At 37.1% G+C, this 27,403-nt stretch overlaps 1 protein-coding gene across 1 annotated transcript in view; it reads right to left on the bottom strand.

Annotated features, from left to right (window-relative positions):
• The window catches only part of SVEP1 (sushi, von Willebrand factor type A, EGF and pentraxin domain containing 1), a 183,779-nt gene that overhangs the window by 70,515 nt on the left and 85,861 nt on the right, over positions 1-27,403 (bottom strand). Inside the window, exons 9-21 of the mRNA XM_036856266.1 lie at positions 26,184-26,313; positions 22,524-22,631; positions 21,621-21,752; positions 20,796-20,990; positions 19,424-19,545; positions 17,281-17,389; positions 13,628-13,792; positions 12,507-12,740; positions 10,080-10,241; positions 8,621-8,782; positions 3,042-3,203; positions 2,256-2,347; positions 1,108-1,204 (exon numbers count right to left, since the gene is read on the bottom strand). Coding sequence (XP_036712161.1) covers positions 1,108-1,204; positions 2,256-2,347; positions 3,042-3,203; positions 8,621-8,782; positions 10,080-10,241; positions 12,507-12,740; positions 13,628-13,792; positions 17,281-17,389; positions 19,424-19,545; positions 20,796-20,990; positions 21,621-21,752; positions 22,524-22,631; positions 26,184-26,313 — 1,870 coding nt within the window. The remainder of the gene's footprint in view (positions 1-1,107; positions 1,205-2,255; positions 2,348-3,041; positions 3,204-8,620; positions 8,783-10,079; positions 10,242-12,506; positions 12,741-13,627; positions 13,793-17,280; positions 17,390-19,423; positions 19,546-20,795; positions 20,991-21,620; positions 21,753-22,523; positions 22,632-26,183; positions 26,314-27,403) is intronic.

A 27,403-nucleotide genomic window follows, 5' to 3' on the forward strand; every position in this document is an offset into this window, starting at 1 on the left:
TTCTTCTACACCAGGGGGTCTCAAAGTGTGGTCCCTGGACCAACAGCATCAGTAATCCCCTGGGAATATGATAGAAATGCAAATTCTCACAACTTCCCTAGACCTACTGAATCAGAAGTTCTGGGATTGGGGTCCAGCAATCTGTGTTTTAAGAAGTCCTCCAGATGATTCTGATGCACGTCAAAATTTGAGAATCACTGTCCTATATTATGCTTTTCTCAACCACCTCTCATTTATAAAATTCTAGGACAAGTTCATTATTTCTTGTGGAATGTCGGGACAAAAATTTTTATAAGAATTGAAACACACACACATGCACATATGCACATGTTGAAATAAGTGAAATGACAACATTCTGTATTTTGTTTTCCAACTTCTCTTTTGCTTATTTTGTGGTGAATTATTTAAATACCACTTTCTCATTAAAAACACTTCATGTTGGTGGCATAAAACTCGAAAAAAACATGTAAAAACTGCATTTCTGGAAGAAAACAGGAAATTATTTTAAATAAACTGCAATTTTTTAAGATATAGTTCATTTCTCCTCAAAAATTATATTTCTGGACGGAGCTGGATTTGAACCAAACTGCAAGAAAACATAATTCTTACATAATTCCTACATAATCAAGTTCAAAGCCACGCTGTTTTTCTAAGCACAGCTTCCAGAAAGAAATAAAGCAACAAATCATGGCCATTCATAAGAACTTCCATTCATGTGAAGCAAATGAGAGAAACTGGAGTTTGTTTAAAAATGTTTATGCTGGACAATCTGTTCTATGTTGAGTGTCATGCATTTAATTTGTGTTAGAATGCAACCTTGGACATGGCCTCTGGAACCGTATTCCAATTTAAATCGTGAGTTATGATGTGACTTTTCATAGAGAAGATGATTCTTTATTCTTCCCCCAAAATGTGCAAAGAAAACTGTCATTCGTAAGATATGTATGCTTTTTTCACTTATTGGTTTGTCTTGTTCAACCAAACTTTTGTGCAATTATACAGTCTAATGTATCTTATGGTGTTTATTTTTAATGTTTCAAAGTTTGATACCGCAAGTCACAATGATACTGTATGAAAAACACATGAAAATTTGCATTCCTGTGTTACCTGTATATCCAGTTGGACAGAGACACACATAACCACGCCCAAGTTGTTGGCAGGTTCCACCATTGTGGCAGGGGTTTAAGAAACATTCATGGAAAACCTACCAGTGGCAGAAAAGAAATTTATCAGAGACAAAACACTATTTGTTTCAAAGCAATTCTGAGTAGGGAGTTAGAAGGTTTACATCAGGTTTCGGTTTCCAGGTGAGTCCAGCTGGACGGCTGCCTGCATAACGCTGGTACCTGCCATATATGGGCACAAATGCTATATATTATTCTTGAGTGATGTTCTGATAAACCCAGGCAGTGTTGCTAAATGCTGGCTCCATTTAAGGCATTTTAAAAAGTGTTCTAAGGACAGGCCCCAACCCAGACCAGCTAAATCAGGAATCTCTGGAAGTGGTATCTGTGCATCATTTTTAAAAGTAAGCCAGTGGATTCTAATATGTCTGTGTCCATTACATGCAGTTTCAAATATGACTTATGAAGCCCTTATAAGTGAGTATGTTTGGATGTAGGAAGTTAAAATAAGAAATATAACTTCATTATCCTCCTTAAAAATACTTAAAGCCAAGGAATTTATTATGACATTGGGCAAGGTGCATTCAGAGTCATGGCTGAATCACCCAAAAGAATTATTCTTAACTCGTCTTCAAAAAAATAAATGGAAAAGTTTTATGAGTTATGTTTCCTATTTTTTTAAAAACCCACAACTTACTCCAATAAATGATTTTTATTTTTGCTGGCAAAATATTTAAATAACTTTCATGAAAGTTGAGTAACTCTTCCTGCTAATCAGAAAAGGGCTTTGGTTAATCCAAACGCCCTTACTCAAATGATGGGTTATGCTCATGGTACATGGTACATGTTAATTATTAGCAAATCAAAAGACGCGCCACATCTACAATTCTCTGTGCCAGACATTGCTGGGAACAATTCCCATTTCTGGTACTTAGAACTTCCAATGCTGCATTTTTGGCAAGTTCATTTTATAAGTCATAGGCAAATGTAATTATTCATTGATAATATTCATGAGTCTTGATTACTTGAAGTTTCAACTCTGGTAGTTTTCCTCTGTGGGACATGTACAACGACAAATTGTTTTCCAAGCATTCCATTAGAGAAAATTTTATAAATATAAAATGGACTTGCCTGACTGCTGACTTCATACTTCTTTTTGATATGTCCAGGAGAAGCAACAGGCACTATACTTTCCTCTGCTGCTGAGAAAGTTGAACTAAAACCTAATAAAATTAATGGGAAAACAACTGAAAAACGTATTTGTGTGTAGTAGATATTGGCAATAAACAGACTCTATTTATTTTTTTCTTTTTCTTTTTTAAAATTGAAGTATAGTTGTTTTACTGCTAATTTCTGCTGTACAGCAAAGTGATTCAGTTATACAAATATATACATTCTTTTTAAAAATTCTTTTCCATTATGGTTTATCATAGGATATTGAATATAGTTCCCTGTGCTATACAGTAGGGCCTTGTTTGTCCATTCTATATATAACAGCTGACATCTGTTAATCCCAGCCTCCCACTCCACCCCTCCTCCAAAACCCCCTCCCCCTTGGCAACCGCAAGTCTGTTCTCTAGGAGCAGACTCTATTTAAATACCATGGTCAAGATTCTGATTCTCAGAGTGGGTAAAGCCACATATATTTTGTTTCAGTAATATAAAGAGAGCATAGAGATGGATGGAATTATGTCATTAAATTCTAGACTTTTAGAAATTTGGAATTTATCAAGTTCGACATTCCCAAAATAAGAACCTTTGAGTCACTGTCATCAAAAAGACCTTCAAAAGGATAGTTTAACACATCCAGACACCCAAAGGCACTGAAAATAGTAATATTCAGAATCGAAGCTACCACAGAGATGAACAAAAGTCTCCAACACAGGATTACATGAGAAGTGAAGTATATCATCTTACTGGAACAATCTGTGATGGATCTGGCACCAGTGATGGTTGTAGTTCCATAAAAGGGACAAGATAAGCAGAAGGACTTCCCTGGGTTGGGTTGGTAGTAGTCTTGAGGACATGGATAACAGGGCATTAACCCAGAACGAGAGAACTCTCCTACTGGACAAGGCACTGCAAAAGTAAGAACAAATCATTGGTGCTTCAGAGCAGTATACCCTACCTCTAAAAGAAGTGCATTAACCTTTGGTTATAAGAAAGCTATCGCATTGCTAATATTTTCTCTTGCACTTACTTAATACCCAGACCATTTTATCACCTAGATAAATGTTTTGTTGTTTCCTTCCCATCTTTAACAACACAACAACACACAGCAACTCAGTAAAAATCAGAATTGGCCATATAATACTGTGTTATGATTTTTCCACTTAACTTTATATCATAAGCAAATCATTCCCCAAATCATTCAGTAACATGGTGTTTAATAAATGAAAAATATTACATCTCATTGGCAGACCATAATTGATCTCACATTTCCTCTCCTATGGAACACTCAGGTTGTTTCTACCAGTTTGCTATTATAAATAATGCTGACGTGAACTTTTCTATATAAATTTTTTAATATAGCTCTGATTACTTCCTTGGGATAACATTTGACTTTGAGTAGTTGAGTAGTTAGAGCTAAAGATATGACAATTTAAAGCCATAAATATGTCATGCCCAAATCTTTAAATAATGTAATTTACAGTCCCATTGGCAGAAATTTTTATTTCCCCTGTAGAGTTGTCTATTATTTATTGGGGGGTCTTTTATTTTTAAAACTTTTAATGTCATTTTGGGTTAGACATGCTTTTCGTAAACAACATGCAGTTGAATATTATCTTTTAACCAAATTGGAAATTCTCTTGCCAAGATTTGGTGGAATATAAGAAAACAGCCCCAAACATAAATTTTGGTTACATTTGGCAGAGGGATAGTGGGGTAGAGTACCCATGACTAAATCCTTGGGTTGGGGTTTTAGACTGTGATCCATAGACAAATTCAGGCAGAGTGTGTGATCTGGAGTCATTTGAGTGAGCCCTAAAACCATTATAAATGCTGAAAACTACTAAAACTATTAAGATTCGTCTGCATAAAATTAAGTATAGGAGACAGGACACAGGGAAACAGCTACTCAGGATATCAGCATACTTATCATTTAGGTTTTGGATTCTTGATAATAAAAATTAGTATAGCAGAAATAATTACCAATATGGTTGAAAATTTTAGAGATACACTTGAGGCTCAAGGGAGCAGGATACTCCAAGTGATGGCATCTCTTTTTTATTGGTATGACAATAAACATTAAGTAAATGACAACACATCTGTCGTAATCTCAAGACGCTTCGATCAAATTTCTTAAGCAAAAACAGCTAGGCAAATCTTTTGCAAAAGAGCTCTTTTACGTACCCAACTGACAAAAAGTAGAGAATTGAATCAAGAGATGACAGAAGATAACATAGATATTAATGCATATTTAGAAAAAAAAATTTCTGGTGGCTACATTTGCTATATTCAAGGAGAGTTTTAAACTACAAGTATCTTTGTTTCACCAAGAATAAAATAATCTACTCTGTTACTAGATGTAGACAGGGCTTTGCACAAACATATTATAAACCTATAGGAGTTTAAAATGGGTTTTCTGATTCCCAAGTTTCCAAAAATGATTGTCTATTTGGAAAAGGTACCTTCCAAATAGCTAATTAGTTAATTGGAAGCATAAATCTTCCACTGATCAAAGTATAAATTTTCTGTTTGAGAGGATATCTATGAATGTGCATGATATGCTAGAAATATAAATGCTGCCACTTAAACCCAAGATGCTATAATGAATTAAACTGTTTTTTTCCATATAACTTTTTTCAGTACAATCTTACCCTTAAAAAGAAAAAAAGACTGTGCCCCTAAAAACTAACAGAATTATACTGTCAGTTGTAGCACATAATTATACTATAATTGTCAAAAATTATACTAAGATATAGTAATAATAAAATCTTAAGATTAAAAATCAATAAGCCAATTAGCATCTCAAAATAGCAAACATGGTGTTGTGATGTCTATACTTTGCTTTTTGACCTAGAAAGTGTAAAATAAACTTTCATGTGGAAATTAGTTTAAATTACATTCCAAGGGCAGACAGTTGTCATCACAAATATACTTTCCAAGAGTGAATAATCAGCATTTAATATATAATTTATATATGCAGTACATATATATATATACACACACACATATACATACACACACATATATGAATGTATAAACATACACATATACATAATAATAGCACTATCTAGTACACAGTACAGTATTAAATACACACACATGCATACACACATGACACAGTTCCTAATGGACTAATGTCATAAGAAAAGATGTGAGAAAGTTTCATTCTGAACCTTGGCCAGAGAAACTGTGGTTTCTAAATCAAGACAAATGGAACAAAATTCTTCTCACCTCTTCTACTGTAGAGAAAGAGAAAAAAAGTATCCAAATATGCCAAAAGTGATATCAAAATAGAATTAAAAATAAAGCATTGAAATGACCAGGGAAAAATGTAACCTCACATGTCTGTCCCCTGATAGTGTAAAGGAATAAATTCAGCCTTGGAGCCATTGGTTTCCTATGACAAAGCCAGAAGTCAAAGCCTTGTATTCTGAGCCTCCTTTTAACTTCATCCTACAGGGTTGGGCTAAGAAGTGTTACCATCCTGTTCCACAAATAATCTTTCCTTCTATTGGGACCATATGTAAACAACACCACCACTAAAAACTCATTTGTGGGATTATTTTGATAAAAATCATTTTTAAAAAATGGAAAATTTCAGACTCTTCTGTAACCAAGGACTCAAGACTATTTAATATCCTAATAAGTGACAATAGGTGAAATGTATAAAGAATGTTACATTATGCTAACATAGTAATATACTTAAAGATAACTGCTATATTTATTAATGATATTTTAAGTTCAACAGGCCAAAGGAGGCAAAAAGTGATATGTCAGCAAAAAATAAGATAAACTGTACAACATGCCCATAAAACATAAATCAGTACAGAAAGAGAAAAGAGGAGACGGAGAGAAAGAAAGAAGGGGAGGGGGAGAGAGGGAGAGAAAAGGGGTTGGCTGAAAACTAAGGAAAATATATAAGGGACTGTTTTAGAACTCACACACATTTAAATTTAAAGTAAAAGTAAAATGGTGTTTATCCAGCACCGCAGGGGTAAGTGTCATTACCAAATATTACCAATTCCTACTCAGGACAAGTAGACTGTGGTTAAACATATGCTAGGAATATTAGGAGAAATGGAACAGTTACCAGAAGTTTAGAGATTTTCTGGGAATTATAATTACTTAATTGCAGTAATTTGGTATTAGAAAACCTCAAGGCTTATCTGGAAAGTTAAAGGATAAAAATTTGTCAAATATGAACTTGTTTCACCGTAAAAATCCTAGTTGCTTTTGTGGTTGGAAGGAAGGAAGGAAGGAAGGAGGGAGGGAGGGAGGGAGAGAGGGAGACGGGAGGGAGAGGGAGGGGCGGGGAGAGAGAAGGGGGGGGAGGGGAGGGGCGCGGATTTTTCCCTGCAGACTTTCTTCCATAGTTAGCTTGTATACTGACAAAATAATAGAGTCTTTGGCAGATCTCTTTCAACCATAATGTGAGGTTTTGTTTGACTTTTAATTAAAAAAAAAAAATCCACAGCTGGTATTACACAACACACATGGTTTATGAGTTTCAAATAGGTCCTAGTTAAATTCTCTTCTCATCAGTGAAACATTAGGCTGATGAACACTGCTCGCCCAATTCCTCAAGTCTAAGAGGCTTTCATCTACTGTGAAATTCTGAGATTCAAACCGATGGAGCATATAAAACCTATTACTCATAGTATGTATTTCCTGTAGCACTTAAATTATGAGGACTACGACTCCCAGGATGCAATGCTGGACACTCCCCGTCCCCTCCCCACCACTACACTCAAACAGCCTAAGCATTTGTTTTCTAGGAATCTCAGCCTCTAACTGGATGCAGATGTATATATGATTGGGGTGCAATGAGCATGGGATGTGTGTGTGTGTAGCTTGAGGGAATGGGGAACCAGCAGACTGGCTTCTTAAAAACATCACTCATCAGTAAGGGAAGAGTTTAAACTTTCAGATTGCCATAGACCTTAGGTTTTTCAATAAGGGTATTAAGAATGGGGAGACTGTCATACAGAGTGAAGTAAGTCAGAAAGAGAAAAACAAATATCGTATATTAACGCACGTATGTGGAACCTAGAAAAATGGTACAGATGAACCGGTTTGCAGGGCAGAAGTTGAGACACAGATGTAGAGAACAGACGTATGGACACCAAGGGGGGAAAACCGCGGTGGGCTGGGGATGGTGGTGTGCTGAATTGGGCGATTGGGATTGACATGTATACACTGATGTGTATAAAACTGATGACCGATTAAAAAAAAAGAAACTAGATCAAGGGAAAAAAAAAAAAAAAAAGAATGGGGAGGACACACAATTTTTTAAAAAGTCATCTTTTAGCCAGGCATGCTTGTTCTGTTCCCAGCGATGTAGCAGAGGGAGGCCAACAACTTTTTATTTTTTGCAAAGTTCCACTGAATTTGCAAAGTCATTGCAGTTTATTGGAGATTCTGGCAATAGACTGACCTTGACTGTCAGACCTAGTTTCACTGTCATTCTAAGTTTTCATCTTTTACTTTTGTTTATGGCTTCCAGTTTTTTCACTGCTGGAAAACTGTACTTGGTAGGGATGTTAGAATTACTTGAAAAATAGAACTCTAATCTTTATATTTCTATTTAAACCAGTGGTTCTCAATGTGTGGTCCCTGGACCAAGCAGAATCAGCATCACTTGAGAATTAGTTAGAAATGCAAATTCTCAGGCCCCACACCTGACCTGCTGAATTAAAAACTCTGGGGCTGGGGCCCAGCACTCTGTGTTTTAACAAACTCTCCATGGTGACATTTGAGAACCAAAATTAGTCATACTTTAGAATCACCTGGGGGAACTTCAGAAGAAAACCAGAAAACTTAAATCAGAATACCTGGGGGGGGGCAGAGATTGGGTTTCAGTATTTTTAAAATACTGATGTAAATGTGCAATGATTCTAGTATGCAGCCAGAGTGGATAATCACTCATGAAAATCTTCAAACTGTAGGGAATGAACGTTACAATTCAGAGGTGGTATTTTTAGAGTTTCAAGGAACATTAGATAAGACCTCATTTTATACCTGAGGAATCTAAGTTCCTAGTTGAGATGTATTTCTATCATATCATGTGGCCACATGGTTACAAATGTTGAGGGCTGGGACCAAGTCTTGTGCTTCTTGTGTGCTCCTAACGGTACCAGCACGGTGTTTATATTATGGGTGTTTACACTTAAGTATTGACTGGCCGAATAGAAGGAAACTCTCTATGAAGAGACAGTTATTTACATTCTTTGCATGCAGTAGACATATGGTTTTGCTGAAAAGATTCCACTCCTCCATGCATAGAACCTAGGAGGCTTGAAAAAAAAAAGCGATGTTTAAGACTTAACCTCCACAAGCAGAAATGTCCACGGCTCCTCTCTTCACAGTTGAAGTGTTTTCTGGACATACGAGGCATCCCCGGGAACCAAATGCTGGCTGATAGCTGCCCAGTGGACAAGATTCGCAGGTCTCAAGCCCATTTGATGAGTAGGTGCCTTGTTTACACTGAGCTAAAACGAAAAATGTAACGTGGTTAATAACGATGACACCAGCTATACAAAATTAGCACTGTGTACAATAGGATTTTCCACATTTGAATTTATTTAGGATAGAATGAGGGTCACGAAGAACTCCAAGCATACATGTTATATTTTAGACTCCCCATACTTCTGTATACCAAGTCTTAGGCTCATTTCCAGTTACTTGTATTATGACCTAGCACGGTGTTTGACACGTAGAAAATGTCGACAAACAGTTTTTGGGTGAAGTTAGAAATCTGCATCTCAGAAAGTCACTCTCATAAGATCAAGCTGTCCCGGGGAAGCTTGTTTTTGTACAAGTTCTCAGCTTGTACACTGTTCTCTTGAGTGACTGAAACAAAACCCCCGATTAAGCTAGAGTCTCATGACTATGCTGGCACCTTTTTCACTCTAAATAAGAACTGGCCCTCTTACCTCGTCCTCCCTACAGACACCATTTCATTTGAGGGTTGGCAGAGAAGAAGTAAAAGTAGTCTTAGCATCAGGCCCAGAGAGGTTAATTAAGCAGCTTTCCCAAACTCATAGCAATGGTTTTGTAGTAGAGCGGGCTTAAGGCCAGATTCCCCAATTCCCAGTGCACTGTCCTTTCCTTCTGCCCTTCTCCTCCGGATGACTCTCATTTTCAGCGCTGCTAACATTTTTAGTGCATTTGCAATCACCTAGCACTGCTCTCAAGGTTACATGTGTCATGAAGTACCCGTACCTGCATTGGCAACAACAGGCAAGGAGGAACAATTTTGCAATTCCTTCTTTTAGGTGTGTCTTACTGTAACTTTAAATGTGAAAGAAAATGTTTCCATCAGGAATGTTCACTGAGAATAACAGTAACAATATTTTGAAAGGACTGGATACTTTAGTAGCAAGAATAGGTGCATATGGGCCTGTAGTTATTCATTTCCAAGTAAATGGAGAGTGAATCTCATCATATCAGATATTATTCTAACAAAAAGCAGCCTAATGCTTGCTAAGAGCCATGAAAGTCCTTTCCACCAATTAAAGTGAGATTCACTATAAAACACCCAGGTTAACTGATGAATGTGGATTAGAGTTCTTGACAGTGGAGTTTGACCTAGAGCAATGGACTGTTGCAAAAGGGAAGATAAATGGACTTCTCTAAAGTGAGTAACAGTTTGCAATTAAAAGAGAGAAAAAAGCAATTAATGAAATTGCTTTTGGTAATGCTCGTATTTCATCCTATTTGCCATTGAGATTTTATAACTGGAAACAAAATTTAGGCTTCTGGTTAAAATGAGCACTAAGCCCCTACCTTTACATTCCGAGCTGCTTCTTGAATGGAGATATTCAGTGTAAGTTCCAGTTGGACAGGGTTTGCACTCAAGCTGCCCTTCTTCATCTTGATAGGAACCCATCAAGCAGCTTTCACAGACAGAATTCTCCAGAGAATAGTAGGTTCCCAAAGGGCAATTAACTGAAGAGAAAACAAGCAGGAAACACTGAATATAGTATGGAATGCGCTTTTTCCCTAAGGCATGAGAGTAATAAAGCCTGCTTCCAGATACTATTGTTTATGGGTTAAATTTTACTGCCAGAGGCTTACTCACATGATAAACCTTCCAGAAATGTATTCCTCTAAACCAACAGTAGACTCTTTTTTTTTTTTTTTGAGAAAATGCAAATTCTTATTGACCAAGCTTAGTGTTTATATGATGGGGGCTTTGAAGTGTGGGTTGAAGCTCTAATAAACCAGATTATTCTGGAAACACACAGTTCATGGAAGAAGAAGATAAAACAATGAATGTTTAGGTTAATTTGGGGCTTCGAGATATTAAAAATGATTTCATAGCTGTTCTTCTGAATGGTTTCCCTTACGAAATTGAGTGTCCATTATAGCATTATTTCTAGAAATAAAAACAGGCAAAGGTGGTGAGCCTAAAACAAGTGACTTGAGTCGACCCTTGTCTCTGATTGCAGGAATTACTGCCCACTGAAGGCAAGTCTGAGGCATCCTCAGACCCAAAGGCTCCGAGGAAACAGGCCAATTTTAGAACCTTCCTTCCTGGAAGATTTGGTCTACTATTTGGAGGCCTGGAGTGCAGAATTTCTGAGACCAAAGTGGGATGTTAAATTCACTGAAAGCCTGCTATCGAAGTTAGTATTTTTATAGAGAGGACACTTGAAAGAATCACTTGGGTGATTCTGAGGTGTTAAGGTATGTAAGAATTACCTGGCAACTTATTAAATTTCAGATTCCAATGCCCTGACCCCAAGGGGTCAGATGCATCCGTTTTGGGATGGGGCCTTAACCAAGCTGCATTTTGAAAGCACTTCAGGGTATGCTGACACAGGTAGTCTGAAGACCACACTGAGAAATGCAAAATGTTGGCCAAGGCAATTCCTGATTTTCACTCACAAGTTGAGAAAAAACAAAGAGGAGGCTCAGAAAGACAACGTTAATGTGCTTTTGATGGGCTGGGTTTATCACACTGTGAAAAACTCAACTGAGCTCTGGGAATAGCAGTAAGAACTGTTGAGGAAGGTTTTCCGACCAGGACACAAGAGCCCCAACCTACAGAGAGGTTAACAGAAGACTCATGTCAGTTGGTTCCATTGAGCGGACAGAGTTTGGTTAGAGGAGATCCCACCATCTATAAATGATGACTTATTTGGGAAAGAGACTGGAACTGATCCAGATAGTGACAGTCTAAAATAGGGGTAAAAGCTAAGGGACTCAGGGGAGGGAGAATGGGGAATGGAAGTTTAATGGGTCTGGGGTCTCCTTTGGGGGTGATGAAAATGTTCTGGAATTGTGATAGAGGTGACAGTTGAATGACATTGCAATTGTACTAAATACCACTGAATTGTATACTTTTTAAAATAAATTTATTTATTTTATTTATTTATTTTTGGCTGTGTTGGGTCTTTGTTGCTGTGCACGGGCTTCCTCTAGTTGCAGCGAGTGGGGGCTACTCTTTGCTGTGCGCGGGCTTCTCAATGCGGTGGCTTCTCTTGTTGCGGAGCACGGGCTCTAGGCACGTGGGCTTCAGTAGTTGTGGCAGGTGGGTTCAGTAGTGGTGGCTTGCGGGCTCTAGAGCACAGGCTCAGTAGTTGTGGCGCATGGGCTTAGTTGATCTGCGGCATGTGGGATCTTCCCAGACCAGGGATCGAACCCGTGTCCCCTGCATTGGCAGGCGGATTCTTAACCACTGCGCCACCAGGGAAGTCCCTGAATTGTATACTTTAAAATGGTTCAGTTTATGCTATGTGAATTTCATGTTGGCTGCCTGGGTGGGAATCTCGGCTACACCACTTACTGTCTTAAACGGTAAGACTTACTGGGTAAGTTCTTAGCCTCCCTGGCTTCAGTTTTCTCACGTATAAAATGTACTTAATAAGAATGGTACCTCATACAGTAGCTAAACAGGATTAAACACATGAGACGGGCTCAGCCAGCACACATGAGCGGTCAGAAGGTATGAGTTTCTATTATTGGAGTTGCTGCTGAAAGCCGTGAGGTCTAAAGATCTATAAATAAAACTAAGATTTGAGTCGCTCACCTAAAATAATTTCTTGTCATGACCAATAGTGGTTATCTAGACTTTTGAGACACTAAGCATGTAACAATAAGAAAATGTAGCTTTCATCACAATATCCCTTTAGAGTTGTAAAACGACTCTATCCATGTCATTTGACCCAATAGGCACCAAATATTTTTGATTACAGGGAGAAGTCTTACCACACATACGCCCTCTCAGCATGGAGCCTGGTCTGCAGAAGAGGAAAGCCTTTTCGGTTTCTAAGGAATTGCTGTCAGCTACAAGCATTTCAGATGCAAGATGAAAGGAATACATGGGCTCCTTAGTAAGGGTCCTTTTCAGTCGATTTGTGATAGTTTCCAACGTCTTAATGAGTCGTTGCTGATTTTCCAATTCAAGGGTATCATTTCTTTCATCGGGTAAGGGCACACTAGCTGAGATAAAAACGAAACAAGAGAAAACATAACACACACACATGGTGTTGCAGGAAGCCATTTGTAGTGAGTTTTTACCAAAGGGAAATAGCATATTAAAAATCTTCCAGGGGGCTTCCCTGGTGGCGCAGTGGTTGAGAATCTGCCTGCCAATGCAGGGGACGCGGGTTCGAGCCCTGGTCTGGGAAGATCCCATATGCCATGGAGCAACTAGGCCCGTGAGCCACAACTACTGAGCCTGCGCGTCTGGAGCCTGTGCTCCGCAACAAGAGAGGCCGCGACGGTGAGAGGCCCGCGCACCGCAATGAAGAGTGGCCCCCACTCGCCACAACTAGAGAAAGCCCTTGCACAGAAATGAAGACCCAACATAGCCAAAAATAAATAAATAAATTAATTAATTAAAAAAAAATAGTTACCACTCTTTAAATAAATAAATAAGTAAATAAAATTATTTAAAAAAAAAAAATCTTCCAGGAAAAATAAACTGAAACTTAAACACCACTTACTGAGCAACTAGTACCTGGAGAATATTAAGAACAACACGATTGGTTTTAATCTTTCTCTCCTATGCTGGATCTACATCACCCTTTTGTGGAGTTCTTCATGATTACATATTAAATTCCTGCAAACTCTTGCTTTTTAAAAACACACCGTAGTTCATCATGTCAAGATGAGCACAAAGCAGGGGGCTTGTTGCTATGGGAACTATAAAATATATCTGTGATATTAAGAAAAAAGTGACGAAACTTGGTTGATTGTGCTTGCCCTAATTTTCAGGGCCAGGGTCATTTCCTAATAATGATAACAAATAGAAAATCTGAAAAACAGGTCTCCAACCAAGAATTCCCCGCTATATTAACCTTTTCAAATAGATAGTCTATCCTTACCTGTGATGTTAAAAATTAACTTAATTTTGTGGTCAGATAATGGGGCACTTCTTTTAATCCGTGAAGATCTGGCTTTGCCAGCGCCCGTGGGTGTTTCTCGCACAGTGTCCAGGAAGTCATCGTAAGAGTAATCCAGCCTGTTAGCTGCAGCCCAGCCGCCAGGTCCTGGACAGTTGGGGCAGAGAGACAAAAGAAGTTACACTTGCACCTTTATCAGCGTTTAGGTTCTAATGTTAGGCCACAAATCAAACTGTCCTTGATCATTGCTTAAATTGCCCATAATATACCATATACAAGGTTTCGTCTGTAATACCATATTGTAGCTTTAGGCGCTTCATATTAAGTTTAGATTGCCAATGAATTCCATAAAAAGTATAAAGCACAATCTCTGTAGAGCTATATAGGCATTTAAAACATTCTATCCTTGACCTAATAATAAATTACCTTAACTTTGGAGGAAATGGGAGGAGGTACAGATTTTAATCAATTCCTATTTCCCTTCAGGGTTTGCTCCATTCTTGCTTTTTTATATCAGCGTTATAAACTTAATGCATGTAAACAGATTTCCTTTTGTGAAGACTGTTCAAATATCTGCATATCTGCATTATATTTCAAAGGTGGGGGTAGTTTCTGAGGGCAGCATGTAAGTTAAATGATTGCGTAGTTAGGAAACTACGCTGGAGGCAGCGTGGCTGCACGTGATTCTTTAGATGCCCTCCATATCGTTGTGATGGCTTCTCATATATGTTGTACGGCTGCACAATCTTAGTCAAGCTCCTTTCATCTCTCTGAATCTCAGTTTCTTTGTGTCTACACTGAGATAATTGTGCTTTCCTCATAGGTTTGCCTGTGGAATAATTGAGCTAATTTATGCAAACTATCTAGCTCATATTTGACTCATTCTAAAACCTCAGTGATAGTAAATGATATTAATATTGGTCTAGGCGTACTGTTGTTGCTTAGTTAGGTGCTTTAAACATCAAATTCTATTTATACAGGCTTGTCCACTTAAGTAAGTTGGTTTTTGAGGGTTTTTTTTTTTTTTTTTTTAGCTTAATTCATGTTTGGGGCCATTAAAAAGAACTGGGATCAATATTTTTGTTTTTCACTTAAACATTTGTCCCACAAGTGTCATGTAGCCATTACGTTGATAGGAAAAAAAAAGATTAGCAAAGAGAAAAATATAAAATATTACTTATAATTCCATCACATAGAAATAATGACCATAACATTTTAGACAAGAATTTTTTCTATGAATATATAAACACACACATACACATTTATGCATACATACATATATATATATATATATATAGCTAGAATAAAAATAAACATACCGCACTTTTAACAAAATGAGATCATACTATATGTATATTATTTGGTAATTGTTTTTCAAATTTTTTCAAAAATATATTATAATATTTCTGTGTCAAACGGTTTCATAATATTCTCTTCTATAGCTATACTACAAACTAAGCAGGTTTCTATCTTCAGACTTTTAGGTTATTTCAAAATTTTAGAACATCCTTGTACATACACTATTTCATAAAGTATAAGACACCATCAATGAGAAGACACATCCCAATTTCACAGATGTCCAAATGAAAAGTGTACATCTTAGAATTTATAAAATGTGGTACATGTTTGTACATTAGCATGACTTTTATCTTGAGAAATAGCCTTAGAAGTGGAATTTCTGGCTCCGAGCATTTTTAATCCTTTAGATACATATCGTCAAATGCCCTTCAATGTCTCCTCTACACACAATATATGAATATGATTTTTTTTTCCTGACACCCTTGCCAGCTCTGGGTATTATGATTCTTATTCAAATTCGTTAATCTGACAGGTCAAAAATGGCATCTCATTTTAGTTTTCATTTGAATTACATGATTATTATAAGATCAAACAATTTTAATATATTTATTGGCCTTTTATTTTCCATACATTATGACTTGCCAAGGTGTTATAACTATTACGCTGATCTTGTGACTCTGTTGTGAGGACACTCAAGGAGGAAGGGTTGTCTCTTAGGATCACTTGTACCACATGCCATCTGGATCCTTCTAGGATGACAAACATCACCCATCTCAAAGCATCATGATGACAACTGACTCCCTCTGTGTGTATCCCTGCACCCCTGCAACCTACCTCAACAATCTGGGGGTTGAGGGAAACCTGGGTCATGTGTGACAGAAGAGGCATTGTTATTCTAGATGTGCCACTGCCAGCTCCCCTGCCAGTGTCACCTTGTGTTTTTCTGTCTAAAATTTTAATGTCCAATATGTTCACTGAGAAGTTGTACGTAATAGTTAAAATTGGAAAACAACCTAAAGCCTAACAATAGGAAATTGTTTATATAAATTATGGCAAACTGATAAAATAATATGTAGATATTAAAATTGTATTGAAGTATAATATTTATGACATAAAAATGTCCTGAATAAAATCTAACCTAAAAATCCACGTTTACAAAATAGTATGGGTCAGCATACATATGCACGTACGGTTACATATTCATTAATATATTAACAGAATTATTTCTGGGATTGCAGGTTATCTCAATATCATTCTTTGTTCTTTAGCATTTTTCAAATTTTTGCAATAAACATATATGCACAAATAATATTTTTAAATTTAAAAATCTAAAGCAACATTCAACATCACTCAATGCTGAATCACTAAAAACATGACTAGTGTCAGAAACAAAAAGGATGTCTGCTGTCATGTGAATTAATACTATCTCAACCTTCTAAGCACTTTATTTATACTTGTACTTCCTCATTCAATCCTTACAATGGCTCTATGAGTTCAGTACTCTTATATAACCCAATTTACAGGTGAGAAAATGGAGGCACAGAGTGGTTTGAGGACTTGGGCTCAAGACCACACACCTAGTTGGTGGGGAAGCCAGGATTCGGACCTTACTAGTTGCTTGTAGAGTTCATGTGCTTTAAACACAACACTATTTTGTTATCACTATTACATTTTAAAACATTACTCTGCAAGTTCTGGACAGTTTTATAAGAATGAAATAAAGATAATTACTGGAAAGGACAATTTTGTTAATTGAGAGACACAATTGAAGTCTAGAAATCTGAAGACAGTAAGCTAAATGGCCAGATGAACCAGCCAAAAAAAATCACATAGCACACTTTGGAGTAGCTTTAATAAAAGTTATATGTCAATTATATCTCAAAAAAAAAAAAAACAAGAAAAAAGTGTTCAGACTCTACATGAAGAAAACATCAGAATTCCACTTGAAGGTATATTAGACTTGAATAAATGGCTTACTTGCAATTTAAGTTAAATGCCATATAAAAATTGCTGTTAGTACTTTACAGTTATTACTATTCTCTTCTAAGATCTCATATGAATATTTGAATTTTACAGTCATAATGTGACTTAGTTTTCTTAGTTTTTATCATCCTGAGGCATTTTGGCTAATATTTTGAAAGAATTTATTTGATACCCCAAATGTAATATATTTATAAAGATCATTAAGCACAGTATCAAGTTATCCAGTCATCCTAAAATACTTGATGAATAAATGAATGAAAGATCATTTTTCCAGTTTGCCCCACTCTTCTGGAATGATTTTCTTAGTCTGCAGATCAGTTTTGCCAACTACCCACACTAAATAATTTCATTACCAATTGCAAAGCCATTTTCATACTCATAATTATATTCGAGGCAGTATTTTTTGGTCAGGTCCTCCAGTCTGCAGTCAATGTCATCAGCATCACTACAAAATGATGGGACCTGCAAATAAAAAATGAAGAGGACAAAATGTACTTCACATCTGGGTGTGCCTTGGATAAGTCCTTTGCTCCTCTGGCCTTCACATCTCCATCAGTAGGAGGGAGGGGAGGGCCCTAGAGCTCTGTCTGTTCTTAAAAAGGTTCCTGACCCTCCTCCATGCCCTCCCCTACCTCCTCTAAGTGCCTGTGGACCACCAGGATTAGCCTCATGCCTTTTCTTTCGGTTTATATCACTTACCGCAAGAAACCCAGGACTCTTGGGATATCTCTTGTCTCTTAACTTTCACCCCATTTGGCTTTTTTTAAATTGAAGTGCAGTTGATTTACAACATTTTATTAATGGCTCTTTAGATCCCTTTTCTCTGACCCTATCTCCCACCCTTCTCCAAGTCCTCAAAACCCTCCTTGATGCCCTCTGAAATGCACAGTCAGTAATCAGCCAATCTCCTATTATTATTATTATTTTTTTTAACCTCCTCTCTTTATATTCTCTTCATTTTTGCTCTCAATGAAACCTGACTTCCTAGTTTTCTTAGGTGGTGGGCATGGAGGAAGTGTCCTCCTCACTCTTTATTGCTGTTTCCAGATCACGCTCCCATGAACCTCCTTGAAGCCTCAAGAGTTTTGAAGTTCCTGCAGTCAACTATACCACACACTGACCCTCCTTGTGGCCATCACCTACAGCCCTCCCCCACTCTGAGTTACCGTCTCATTCCGAGAACGCTTGGTAACCGTCCCTGTCACAGCCCTCGGTGATTTCTGCATCCACCCAGCTGATCCTTCTATCACCTTGGAGTCTCACTTCCTCTTCCGTCTTCCAGCTCTACTTTGTCACTTGACATACATGAGACATACACTTGAGGGTATGTCTCACGATCATACCCTCAGACCTCGTCGTTACCAGTAACTGCACCTTCTCCTACTCCCAAGAATCCAACAATTCTTTGACTTCATCAGAATCTATAATCCACTGATGCTACCCACCTCCTCACTGTCTCTCAGCTCCTGATGTCTTCACTTCCTTTTTTGCCCATCTTGGATCCCATGGTCTACCACCATGAATTACTCCCGTGCATGCACCCTCCTCAATTTGTTTGCCTGGAGAACCTTTAACCCTGGTTAAACTCATTGCTCTGCTTTCTCCACATTTGCACCCACATGCTCAACTATAGCTTAGGAGAAAACACAATGCTGCTTACTGCCAATCCTACTACATTTCCCTAGTATATTCATTTATGCTCTCCTAGAAAATTATTTTATACCATGTTCTGTTTTCTCAAACCTCCAGCAACTCCTCCCCATCCACACTCCAGGCTGATCATTCCGCATCTTTTTTCACAGATCAAATAGTCACAAAAGATCCTTCCTTCACACACTTACATCACCATGTGGACTCACTCCTGTATCTATGCTTCTGTACACTCTGCCTCCTTGATGCCTCTCTTTCTCTCACACTCTGTATCAAATCTACTACTACTACTACATCTACTTTCAGAATCTATCCAAAATCTAAGCCACTCAACTCTGTTACAGATACAAATATATATATATATATATATATATATATATGTCATCATTTCCTGCCTTCAAGACATTCAATACAGTTAAATACATTGTTTTGCTTTCCTGGAATCACTGAAAGAGTCCTAAACAAAAACGCATGAAAAAGAAAATCCTTTAAATGTTCAATGATCTCCTCATCGTAAAAGAAATATAGTCTACAATGGCATTTTTGTCATACTTTAAATAACAAAGCAGACATTCTCAAACCACATGGACCCTAAGCTTTCCTTGCTGACTTGGAGTGTTTTAAAAAATTCAAAGTGCTTTAACACAGATTTACATATAATTCACTCCAGAGTCCAAAAACCTATGAATAATTCTAAATATGAGGAGCAAGTTTGGGCCACAAAGAAGAAGGGAATCATCAGGACAAAGAATTTTTGTTGCAGGTGACCCAGAGAGGTTACAAAAAAACTCAACAGCGAGTATCCTTTCAAATATGGCAAGCAACAAAGGAATGCTACTGACATACCATTTTCCCCAGGGTGGTCTCAAATGCTTCAGAAAACTTCTTCAACAGATCGGTGTCATCACAACGAGTTGCTTTGTACAGCATCTCAAAGGACTTGAACCCATGATTTGCAAAACGTTTTACTGGAAAATGTTGGAAAAAAACAGCTCCAGTTGGTTAGTGTTTTCAAAACAACGATTTAATTTTCTGTGCAATTAACTGTAACTTGGTATTTTAATCCTGACATGATTTGTGGGACTGTTATAAAAACAAAAGATGACAGTTAAGGAACGTTTCCAGGCATTAATTGATCATAATAAACCATGAGCCAAGCAGCTCTGTACCCAGTTACCCGGTGATAAGTTTGCTTTGATATATTATTCTTTACCTTCCAATCATATAAAAAAAGGAACATTTAAGAGAAAAAGAGATATAAAAATTCTCCTCATTATATTCCTGGGAATCTTTGAAAAATCCTAGCTGCATCAAAGATATTATCATTTATATTTATGTAAACTTATAACTTATATGTTTATTATATTTTCAACCAATAGACATTGAAAATTTTCTGAATATTATGTGAAATTCTATTTCTTGAAAGTGTAATTTCACAAAGATAAATTTTTCCTTGGATCAGAAGCTTAGAATTTAGACTCAGCAAGATGTCTTGGAATATTCAGAGACGATGTCTCCTAATAGCGTCACCATTAAAATCCTACTGTCTAAATCTTTGATAGAGGTGAGTGATATCACTTTTATTTGCTTCCCAAATTTGGGGAAAAAAATAGCTCAAGTAAGTGGGCTTTACTCTTCTTCTAAGACATTGGCATTTAAACTTCATCTACAGTACTAGATCAAAGATTCACTCCAGAAAATATTATTTACACTAGACAAAGATATTGGGTTATTTTTATAATAATATATAAGATTACAGAATAGCTCTAAATCTAAATCACTTCTAAAGAGAATGCGACTGATCTCTCACTGCATCACGTATATTGGCTCTTACTTTAAACATAAGCTCTTCTAAAGACTCTAAGACTATACTTTATAAGTTGAAGTTTACAAGTCAAGAATGACATGCTGACAAGTCTCTTCGGATAATTCTGGTAAATAAAAATGAGAGCGCCAAGATGGTTTTGCCATAAACTGAGTCTTATCCTATAGCAATCCGATGAATAGCAAGACTCTGGGGGGCTAATATCTTAAGTCAAGGGACAAGCATTTCTCTTATCTGCAAACACTTCAAATTCACAGCACCATTTTCCACTCACCAAACCTAATCCCTATATTGAAGCAATTTTTCCCTTTAATGTTTAGAAATTTATACACATAGGCAGACAAATACATATTCACACATATGAAAGGAGTCCAGAAAATAATTAGAACTTACTAGCACAGTCTGGCCATTCAGTGGAATATGGTGGTTTCCAGATACCATCTTCATAAGCACAATAATACTTGTCAGTAGACCCTTCTGTGAAATCATAGCCCTCTAAGCAACTTAATGTGCAGTTAACTCCAGCACTATCTTGAGTACATATAAAATCCCCATTTACAGGTGTAAATGGAACTTCACAGGGGGAACCTGTGTAAAAAAAATTGTATTACTCATATACAGTGGTATAAGAAATACAAATTAAAATCCAGGAGTCTAAGCTGAATTTTGAAAAGGATTCCTCCTGTCCGCCACTACTCCTAGAAAAACTCTCACAGTAAATCCTTAGTGTGGGATTGTTGCCAAGTCTGCTTTTTGATTCCTAGGTGGGTATAGTTAAAAAACTGTACCTATGTGTAATTATGGGTAATTAATTACCTATGTGTAACTGTGCATATTTTATGAAAAGATAAAGTACTTCTGATTTGCGAGTTATTTTTTGGCATTCCTTTAAGAAAAATGAAAACCAGATAACATTACATAGGAAATACATTTTCTGAATCTGTCTCCTCAAGCATTCAAAATAGTATCATGACAACAATACTTTACAACTTTGGAAAAAAATGTTAGTAAGTCATTAATTAAAGACTACCTCGGAAGACAATATTTCTATTGACCATGAAGTGAAGGAATAATCATCAGAAATCTCGATAAAATCTGTCAGTATTCTAACTTTAAACATCTACTGCTCATAGCCTATTTTCTTTCACAAAATAGAGTGCAACAGCGATTACATATATCAAGTTCAACTAGATTTTTGGAGGCTTATGCAGAGTATACCTTTTATGATAATGTGGATGTCACATGTTCTGTTATTGCCTGAGGGATCAGTGGCTGTGTACCGCACTACCGTCTCCCCGTGAGGGAAAAGGTCTCCTGGTGTATGACTTCTGGTGATGGCCAACACAGCCCCTAGAAAGGAAAGAAGGGGAAAGAAGGAATCCAATTTGGGGGTTATTGTGTGCAGTCACTTTATTTGATTTGAATTTTCATTTTCTATTTATACAAACCAGCTGGGCATTCTATTTGTACTGATTTGGCCGCTAGTAGAAAATAAAAGATATAATCTTATGCTATAACACAGAAATTGTTGACTCAAAAACCTATTAAATTAAGGCATTCTTACTAAATAAATTATTTTCCTTGAATAGGTCAGTCTCTGTGAATACTGGAAATTTAATTAAGAAATCTATTTAACTTGCATTCCTACTGTTTTGGGGGCTTTGGTCAAAGCTTTAAAGTGAACTTCAGCTACATTAGCTCATTTTTTTCTGTTTTCCCATGAATTTTTATAACTTTTTTGACAAATGTTTAAGAACTGAGTATGAAAACAGAGAACTGCATTAGATTTACCAATAGGATGCATAGTTTATGTCTTTAGGACACTGGAAGCTTAGAGACTCAATGAATTTATTAGAACACTTTCAAATAAAACATCTTGTAAATATCTTGTTTAATAATGTCCACTGAATACTGAATGAAAGGAAAAGCCATGGATAGGTAAGATTAATAATGTTAAATTATATATAATTAGCCTAGCATTAAAACGTATTACCTTATATAATTATTCCTTCTATTTAGATGTAATTTGCTTTTCATTTCTCTTTTATCTTTTTAAAAGCTTTTTAAAATAAAGCAGAATTCGGCGGTAACATACTGACAACACGATCTCTGCATTCTCACCTGAGTTGTCCGAGAACTGAGGCTCATCCCAGGTGGCAGCATGCTCCTTCTCGGAGACCTGGACTGGAGGTGGGGATCTGCACCAGTCTATGCTAGGTGGTTCTACATCTAAAGAACATGAAATCAGAGAATGAAGTCACAGTTGATGTTCAAAACCGATGAGGAAGGTTGCGAGAGAGAACTGAAGTCCACTTGTGTTGGCAGAGAACCTTGACCTTGTTAGACACAAGGCTGGCCCTGGGGTCCCTTTGATGATGAGGTATGTTTCATCCCTGCCCTCAACATCAAAAGAAAAAGCTGATTCTTGCTATACATCCCTCTGCCTGTTGAAGAAGAAATACCAGATTGCTAAAATCACCATGAGCACAGCAGTATGAAAGGCAAATTCAGGATACGGTGAGCATTTAATTTGTGAGTTTCGCCACTGGTAGTTGAGCTGATCCACCTAGAAGTGTAGAAAATCTTCCCAGATAATTGGAAGGCATGAAATGACCAAAGCAGTCATTTCACTGCGATCACTCCCACGATCCTCCTCTTAACGGAAGGGCTGACAGATGCTAAATGGAAGGACCAATGGGCAGAGATCCGAGCCATGCTGTAGAATACGTAAGATGTAAGTGAGGATGCTGTATTGTTGGAAGGCCAGGAGGTTATGTCCATAGATGGGACACCGGAGTCTAAGATTCCTAAGGTTGATAAATTCCTGGTAAAGACAAAGAACAGGGTGTGGACATGGGAATGGGGGGCTACAGTGGAGAGGGGGTGAAAGCCATGGTAGAAATGAAAGAACTGTGTGTCTGTTGCTGGGCACTGTAATCTACACTGAAGGAGGGGTTTGAGGTGGCGGCGCAGATGAGCCAGGTTTCAAAGCTCTGACGGAATGTGGTGGAATTTTTAGGATGTCAGTAAAGGACAATAAAGAAGGTGTAAAGGAGGAAATTTTAACATAATTATTAATGTTTACACTTTTGCAATGTCCTTCTATCTGTAATAACATGCCTTTGAGGGAGACTGGACGAATACTACTTTTCTAATTATATAGGTAAGGAATCTTAAACCAGGCAAATTTAAGAGACTTGCCTTAGGTCATTAAGCTGGTAAATTATAGTCATAGGCCTCAAGACTAGGATGATATACTATCAATGACATATGGAAACATATAATTCTGAAATTAAACGAGCTCTACCTCTGGAGAATATACAGATTTTTGTTTTAAGCTAAGTCTTATGAATAAATGTTCAGTTTTTCTCTTTTCCTCATGTTTGTCATTTCCTTAGCACAGGATCTTTGGTTTACTACTTTCCTAGGCTGTAAACTCAGCCTAGGAAACTGTCAACCAGCAATGGAGCCTCTTTTGCTCACAGTTAGGTCTCCACGGCCTAGCACGGCACCTGGCCCATAACAGATGCTCAGAAAAAGTTGCTGAATAAAGAAAAGAATGAAGGAATGCTTGCAGGAGGTCAGTGCACTTTGAGAATGCTGAATCAAGCCAATTCATAGTTAAATTTACAAATCCAACAGTATTTATTATTTTCCCAAAAGAAATTGCAAATGAAATAGTTCCAAGATTTTCTAAATTTTTCTGATTTTAGCCAAACAGTTTAAACTTGAAGTTCAGGGACAGGAGAGCAGTAAGACAAGACGAGGCCAATGACTGTCAAAGAATTGGAGGTACCAGCAGATGCATTGTCTCCAAGAGGGAGAGAAAGTCCTTTCAAAGCAAGTGAGGCAGCACTCTGCGGAATGTTAAGCAAAAGCGTTCCTATTTCCTCTCATTTATCATTAAGACACCAACACCCCCGTCATCTGAGGAAAACAAGAAAATGTAGGCTTTGGAATATTTTCTGTGTCTCTCTCTCCCCCTCCCTTTCTCCCCCACTCTCTCTTTCCCCCTCCTTCTCCTGTCCCCTCCTCCCTCCCATTTCCTCTCTCTCTTTCATAATTTGAAAATTCAGCTAGTGTCTAGCTAGGCACTCGAGTACACTTTTTACATTTCATCATGCTGACTCTTCATTGTAAAAAATGAAACTTGGCAAACTCTTGAATCACATTTTCATGTTTAAAATCACAGCGCCATAAAAACAAACCCAACATATTTTTCATGTGACTGATAAAAGTTCATGCTTAAAACAACCTTGAAAAAGCAATTAAAAACAACTAAGCACTATGACATGAACTAGACTGACTTTTATATGAGTCTTTTTATCTACTTTCACCAAAACCTACCATTTCTAGGGTAAGAAGCCAGTTTGATACACATTAGTTATTTCAAGAGGCTATGTAAAAGTCTTAAAATAAAATGAATTTAATGTACTGAATTTTAAAATAAACATTAAAAATATATCTGAGACCAAAATACAAAAATGTTAGTATATTTACACAGAGCTTAATGTGTCAGGCACTACCTTGAGCAGTTTGTATATCTTAACTAATCAAAAAATCTCACAATAACCCTATAAGGTAATATATTTATTAATTCTATTTCTGGATGAAGAAACTGAGGCACAGAGAGGTGACTGGTTACACTGCCTTAAGTGGGAGAGCTGGCTATGGAGTCGAGTGGTTTGGGTTCAGAGTCTGTGCTCTTGAGTGCTACAGACCACTTCAAATACTCTCCACGTCTTAAGTCTTGCTGGTGGGTATCTGGTATCTACTGAATTGATTGAAAGCACAAACACCAACTGGGAGATGATGGAGTAAACCAAACCAAAAAAATAAAGTAAAATAAAAAAGAAGGAGTGATGTATAGCAGTGGGATGTGAGGATGGAGAGACTGGGACAGATTTCAGAGATATTAAGGAGATGGAACCAGTAGAACCTGATGAGGTATTGGATGTTGGTGATGGAGGGAGAGGAATCAAGAATGACTTCCAGATTTCTGCAATGGTAGCTAGGTCTTCACTCCATTTTCTGAGCTAAGAAATATTTTAGGTTTGGGTGAGTTTGAAGTGCCTGTGGGGCATCCACGTGGGAAAGTCGGTAGGCAGAATTATATATTGCTCTGAATTTCAGAAGAGAAATCTGAGCTGGAGATAGAAATCTGGGAGCTGTCAGTTAACAAAATTACCAGGAAAACTAGAGAGAAAGAAAGAGAAGAGGGCCAAGGCTGGAATCCTGGGGATGATCCACACTTGAGAGTTGGTCTGAGGAAGAGAAGCCTGAAAAAGCAATCAAGGAGGAAAAATGAGAATAATGGGGGGAAAAACCCCGAAAGACTGGTGTCAGAGAAGCTACGGAAGGAGGCAGTTTTGATAAAGAGAGCATTGTTAATAATGTAAAATCTATGGAAACATGTCAAATAAGGACTGAAAAGTGTGCAGCAGGATTAGTTCTAGAGATCACCGTAACCTTGATGAAAGTAGTTTCTATGAGTGAAGGAGACAGAAGCCAGACTTGAGTGACTTTGAGAATAAATGGCAGTTAAGCCAAAAGAGATGGCAACCACTGGGAACTTTTCAAAAGGCTCATATAGGAAGGGGTCAAAGAGATAGAGTGATAATTAAAGGGTATGTAGGTTTCAAAGAGGAAGTGGCTTCAGTAGGCTTCAATGACAGAAGGAAGAATCAGTGAGAAAGGAGTTGTTGAAGATAAAGGAGAAGCAAAGTCTTTGGGGGTACTGGATTATTTTCACAAACCTACCCAAGTAATTTGAAGACTTACCAATAACCTTGATATGGAAAGTGCAGCTGGCTTGGTTGTTGGATAGGTCAGTTGCTGTGTACGTGACAGCAACATCTCCAATTGGGAAAAGATAAGGTGGGGTAAAAGCTGGATGAACGTGGATTGACACCTATTGGAGAGAAATATTTGGAAAGTTAAAGTTAATATTAATAGTACTTTTATTATTTTTTGTTTTATATATTATTAGCAAAGTGAAGTCAAAAAGACACAATATTTTATGTATAGCAAAAAGGAAAAAAAAAATCAGACATAGCCTTTGGTATACTTCTTTCTAGACTATTTATCTATATAGTTTATAGAGTTGGGATACATATGAAATGTTGTTCCTTTTTTATTAAACATAATATCTTAAAACATTTTTTATGCTCTTACATAGTTTTTAGAACTTATGACTCTTAAATACCTTTATAACCTATATAATAAATACATGGCAATTTTTTCAAAGAAAAATCTATTCAAGGACATTTAAATTGGTCCCAAATTTTAATGTTGTAAGCAGCACTACGATGAACAGTTTTGTACAGATAATTTTAAAATATTTTTATTACGTACTTATAATAAATTTCCAGAAACAGAATTGTTAACCTCAAAGTCATTAGCATTTTATTGACAGATAATACAAAATTTACTTCCCAGATCATGGTAAAAATTTGCATTCCCATTGTTAGTATTTGATAGTATCATTGTCAAAGTTCCCATTCAAAGTTCTCTGATCTATATTAAATATCATTACCTTTTGGTAAATCAAAAATATGGCATGAGGTCATTGTTTTAATTTGCAGTTTCTTAATGTCTTATGATAAGATTAAATTCTCATATGATTGCATGATATAGATATATTCTTCCCTTTTTGAACCATATGTTTGCCTTTTCAGTCCATTTGAAAATTATAATGTGATAAAGATAAATTTATATTAATATGTGATATAATAAACATTCTAACATTTGACATATTTGAAGCATTTTTCTCTAGTTTGCTAGAGAACTATTAAAAATACAAATTGAGGGACTTCCCTGGTGGCGCAGTAGTTAAGAATCCACCTGCCAATGCAGGGGACGTGGGTTCGATCTCTGGTGTGGAAAGATCCCACATGCTGTGGAGCAACTAAGCCCGTGTGCCACAACTACTGAGCCTGCGCTCTAGAGCCCACAAGCCACAACTACTGAGCCCAGGCGCCACAACTACTGAAGCCCGTGCA

Source organism: Balaenoptera musculus, chromosome 6, assembly GCF_009873245.2.
Source record: "Balaenoptera musculus isolate JJ_BM4_2016_0621 chromosome 6, mBalMus1.pri.v3, whole genome shotgun sequence".
NCBI lineage: Eukaryota > Metazoa > Chordata > Mammalia > Artiodactyla > Balaenopteridae > Balaenoptera > Balaenoptera musculus.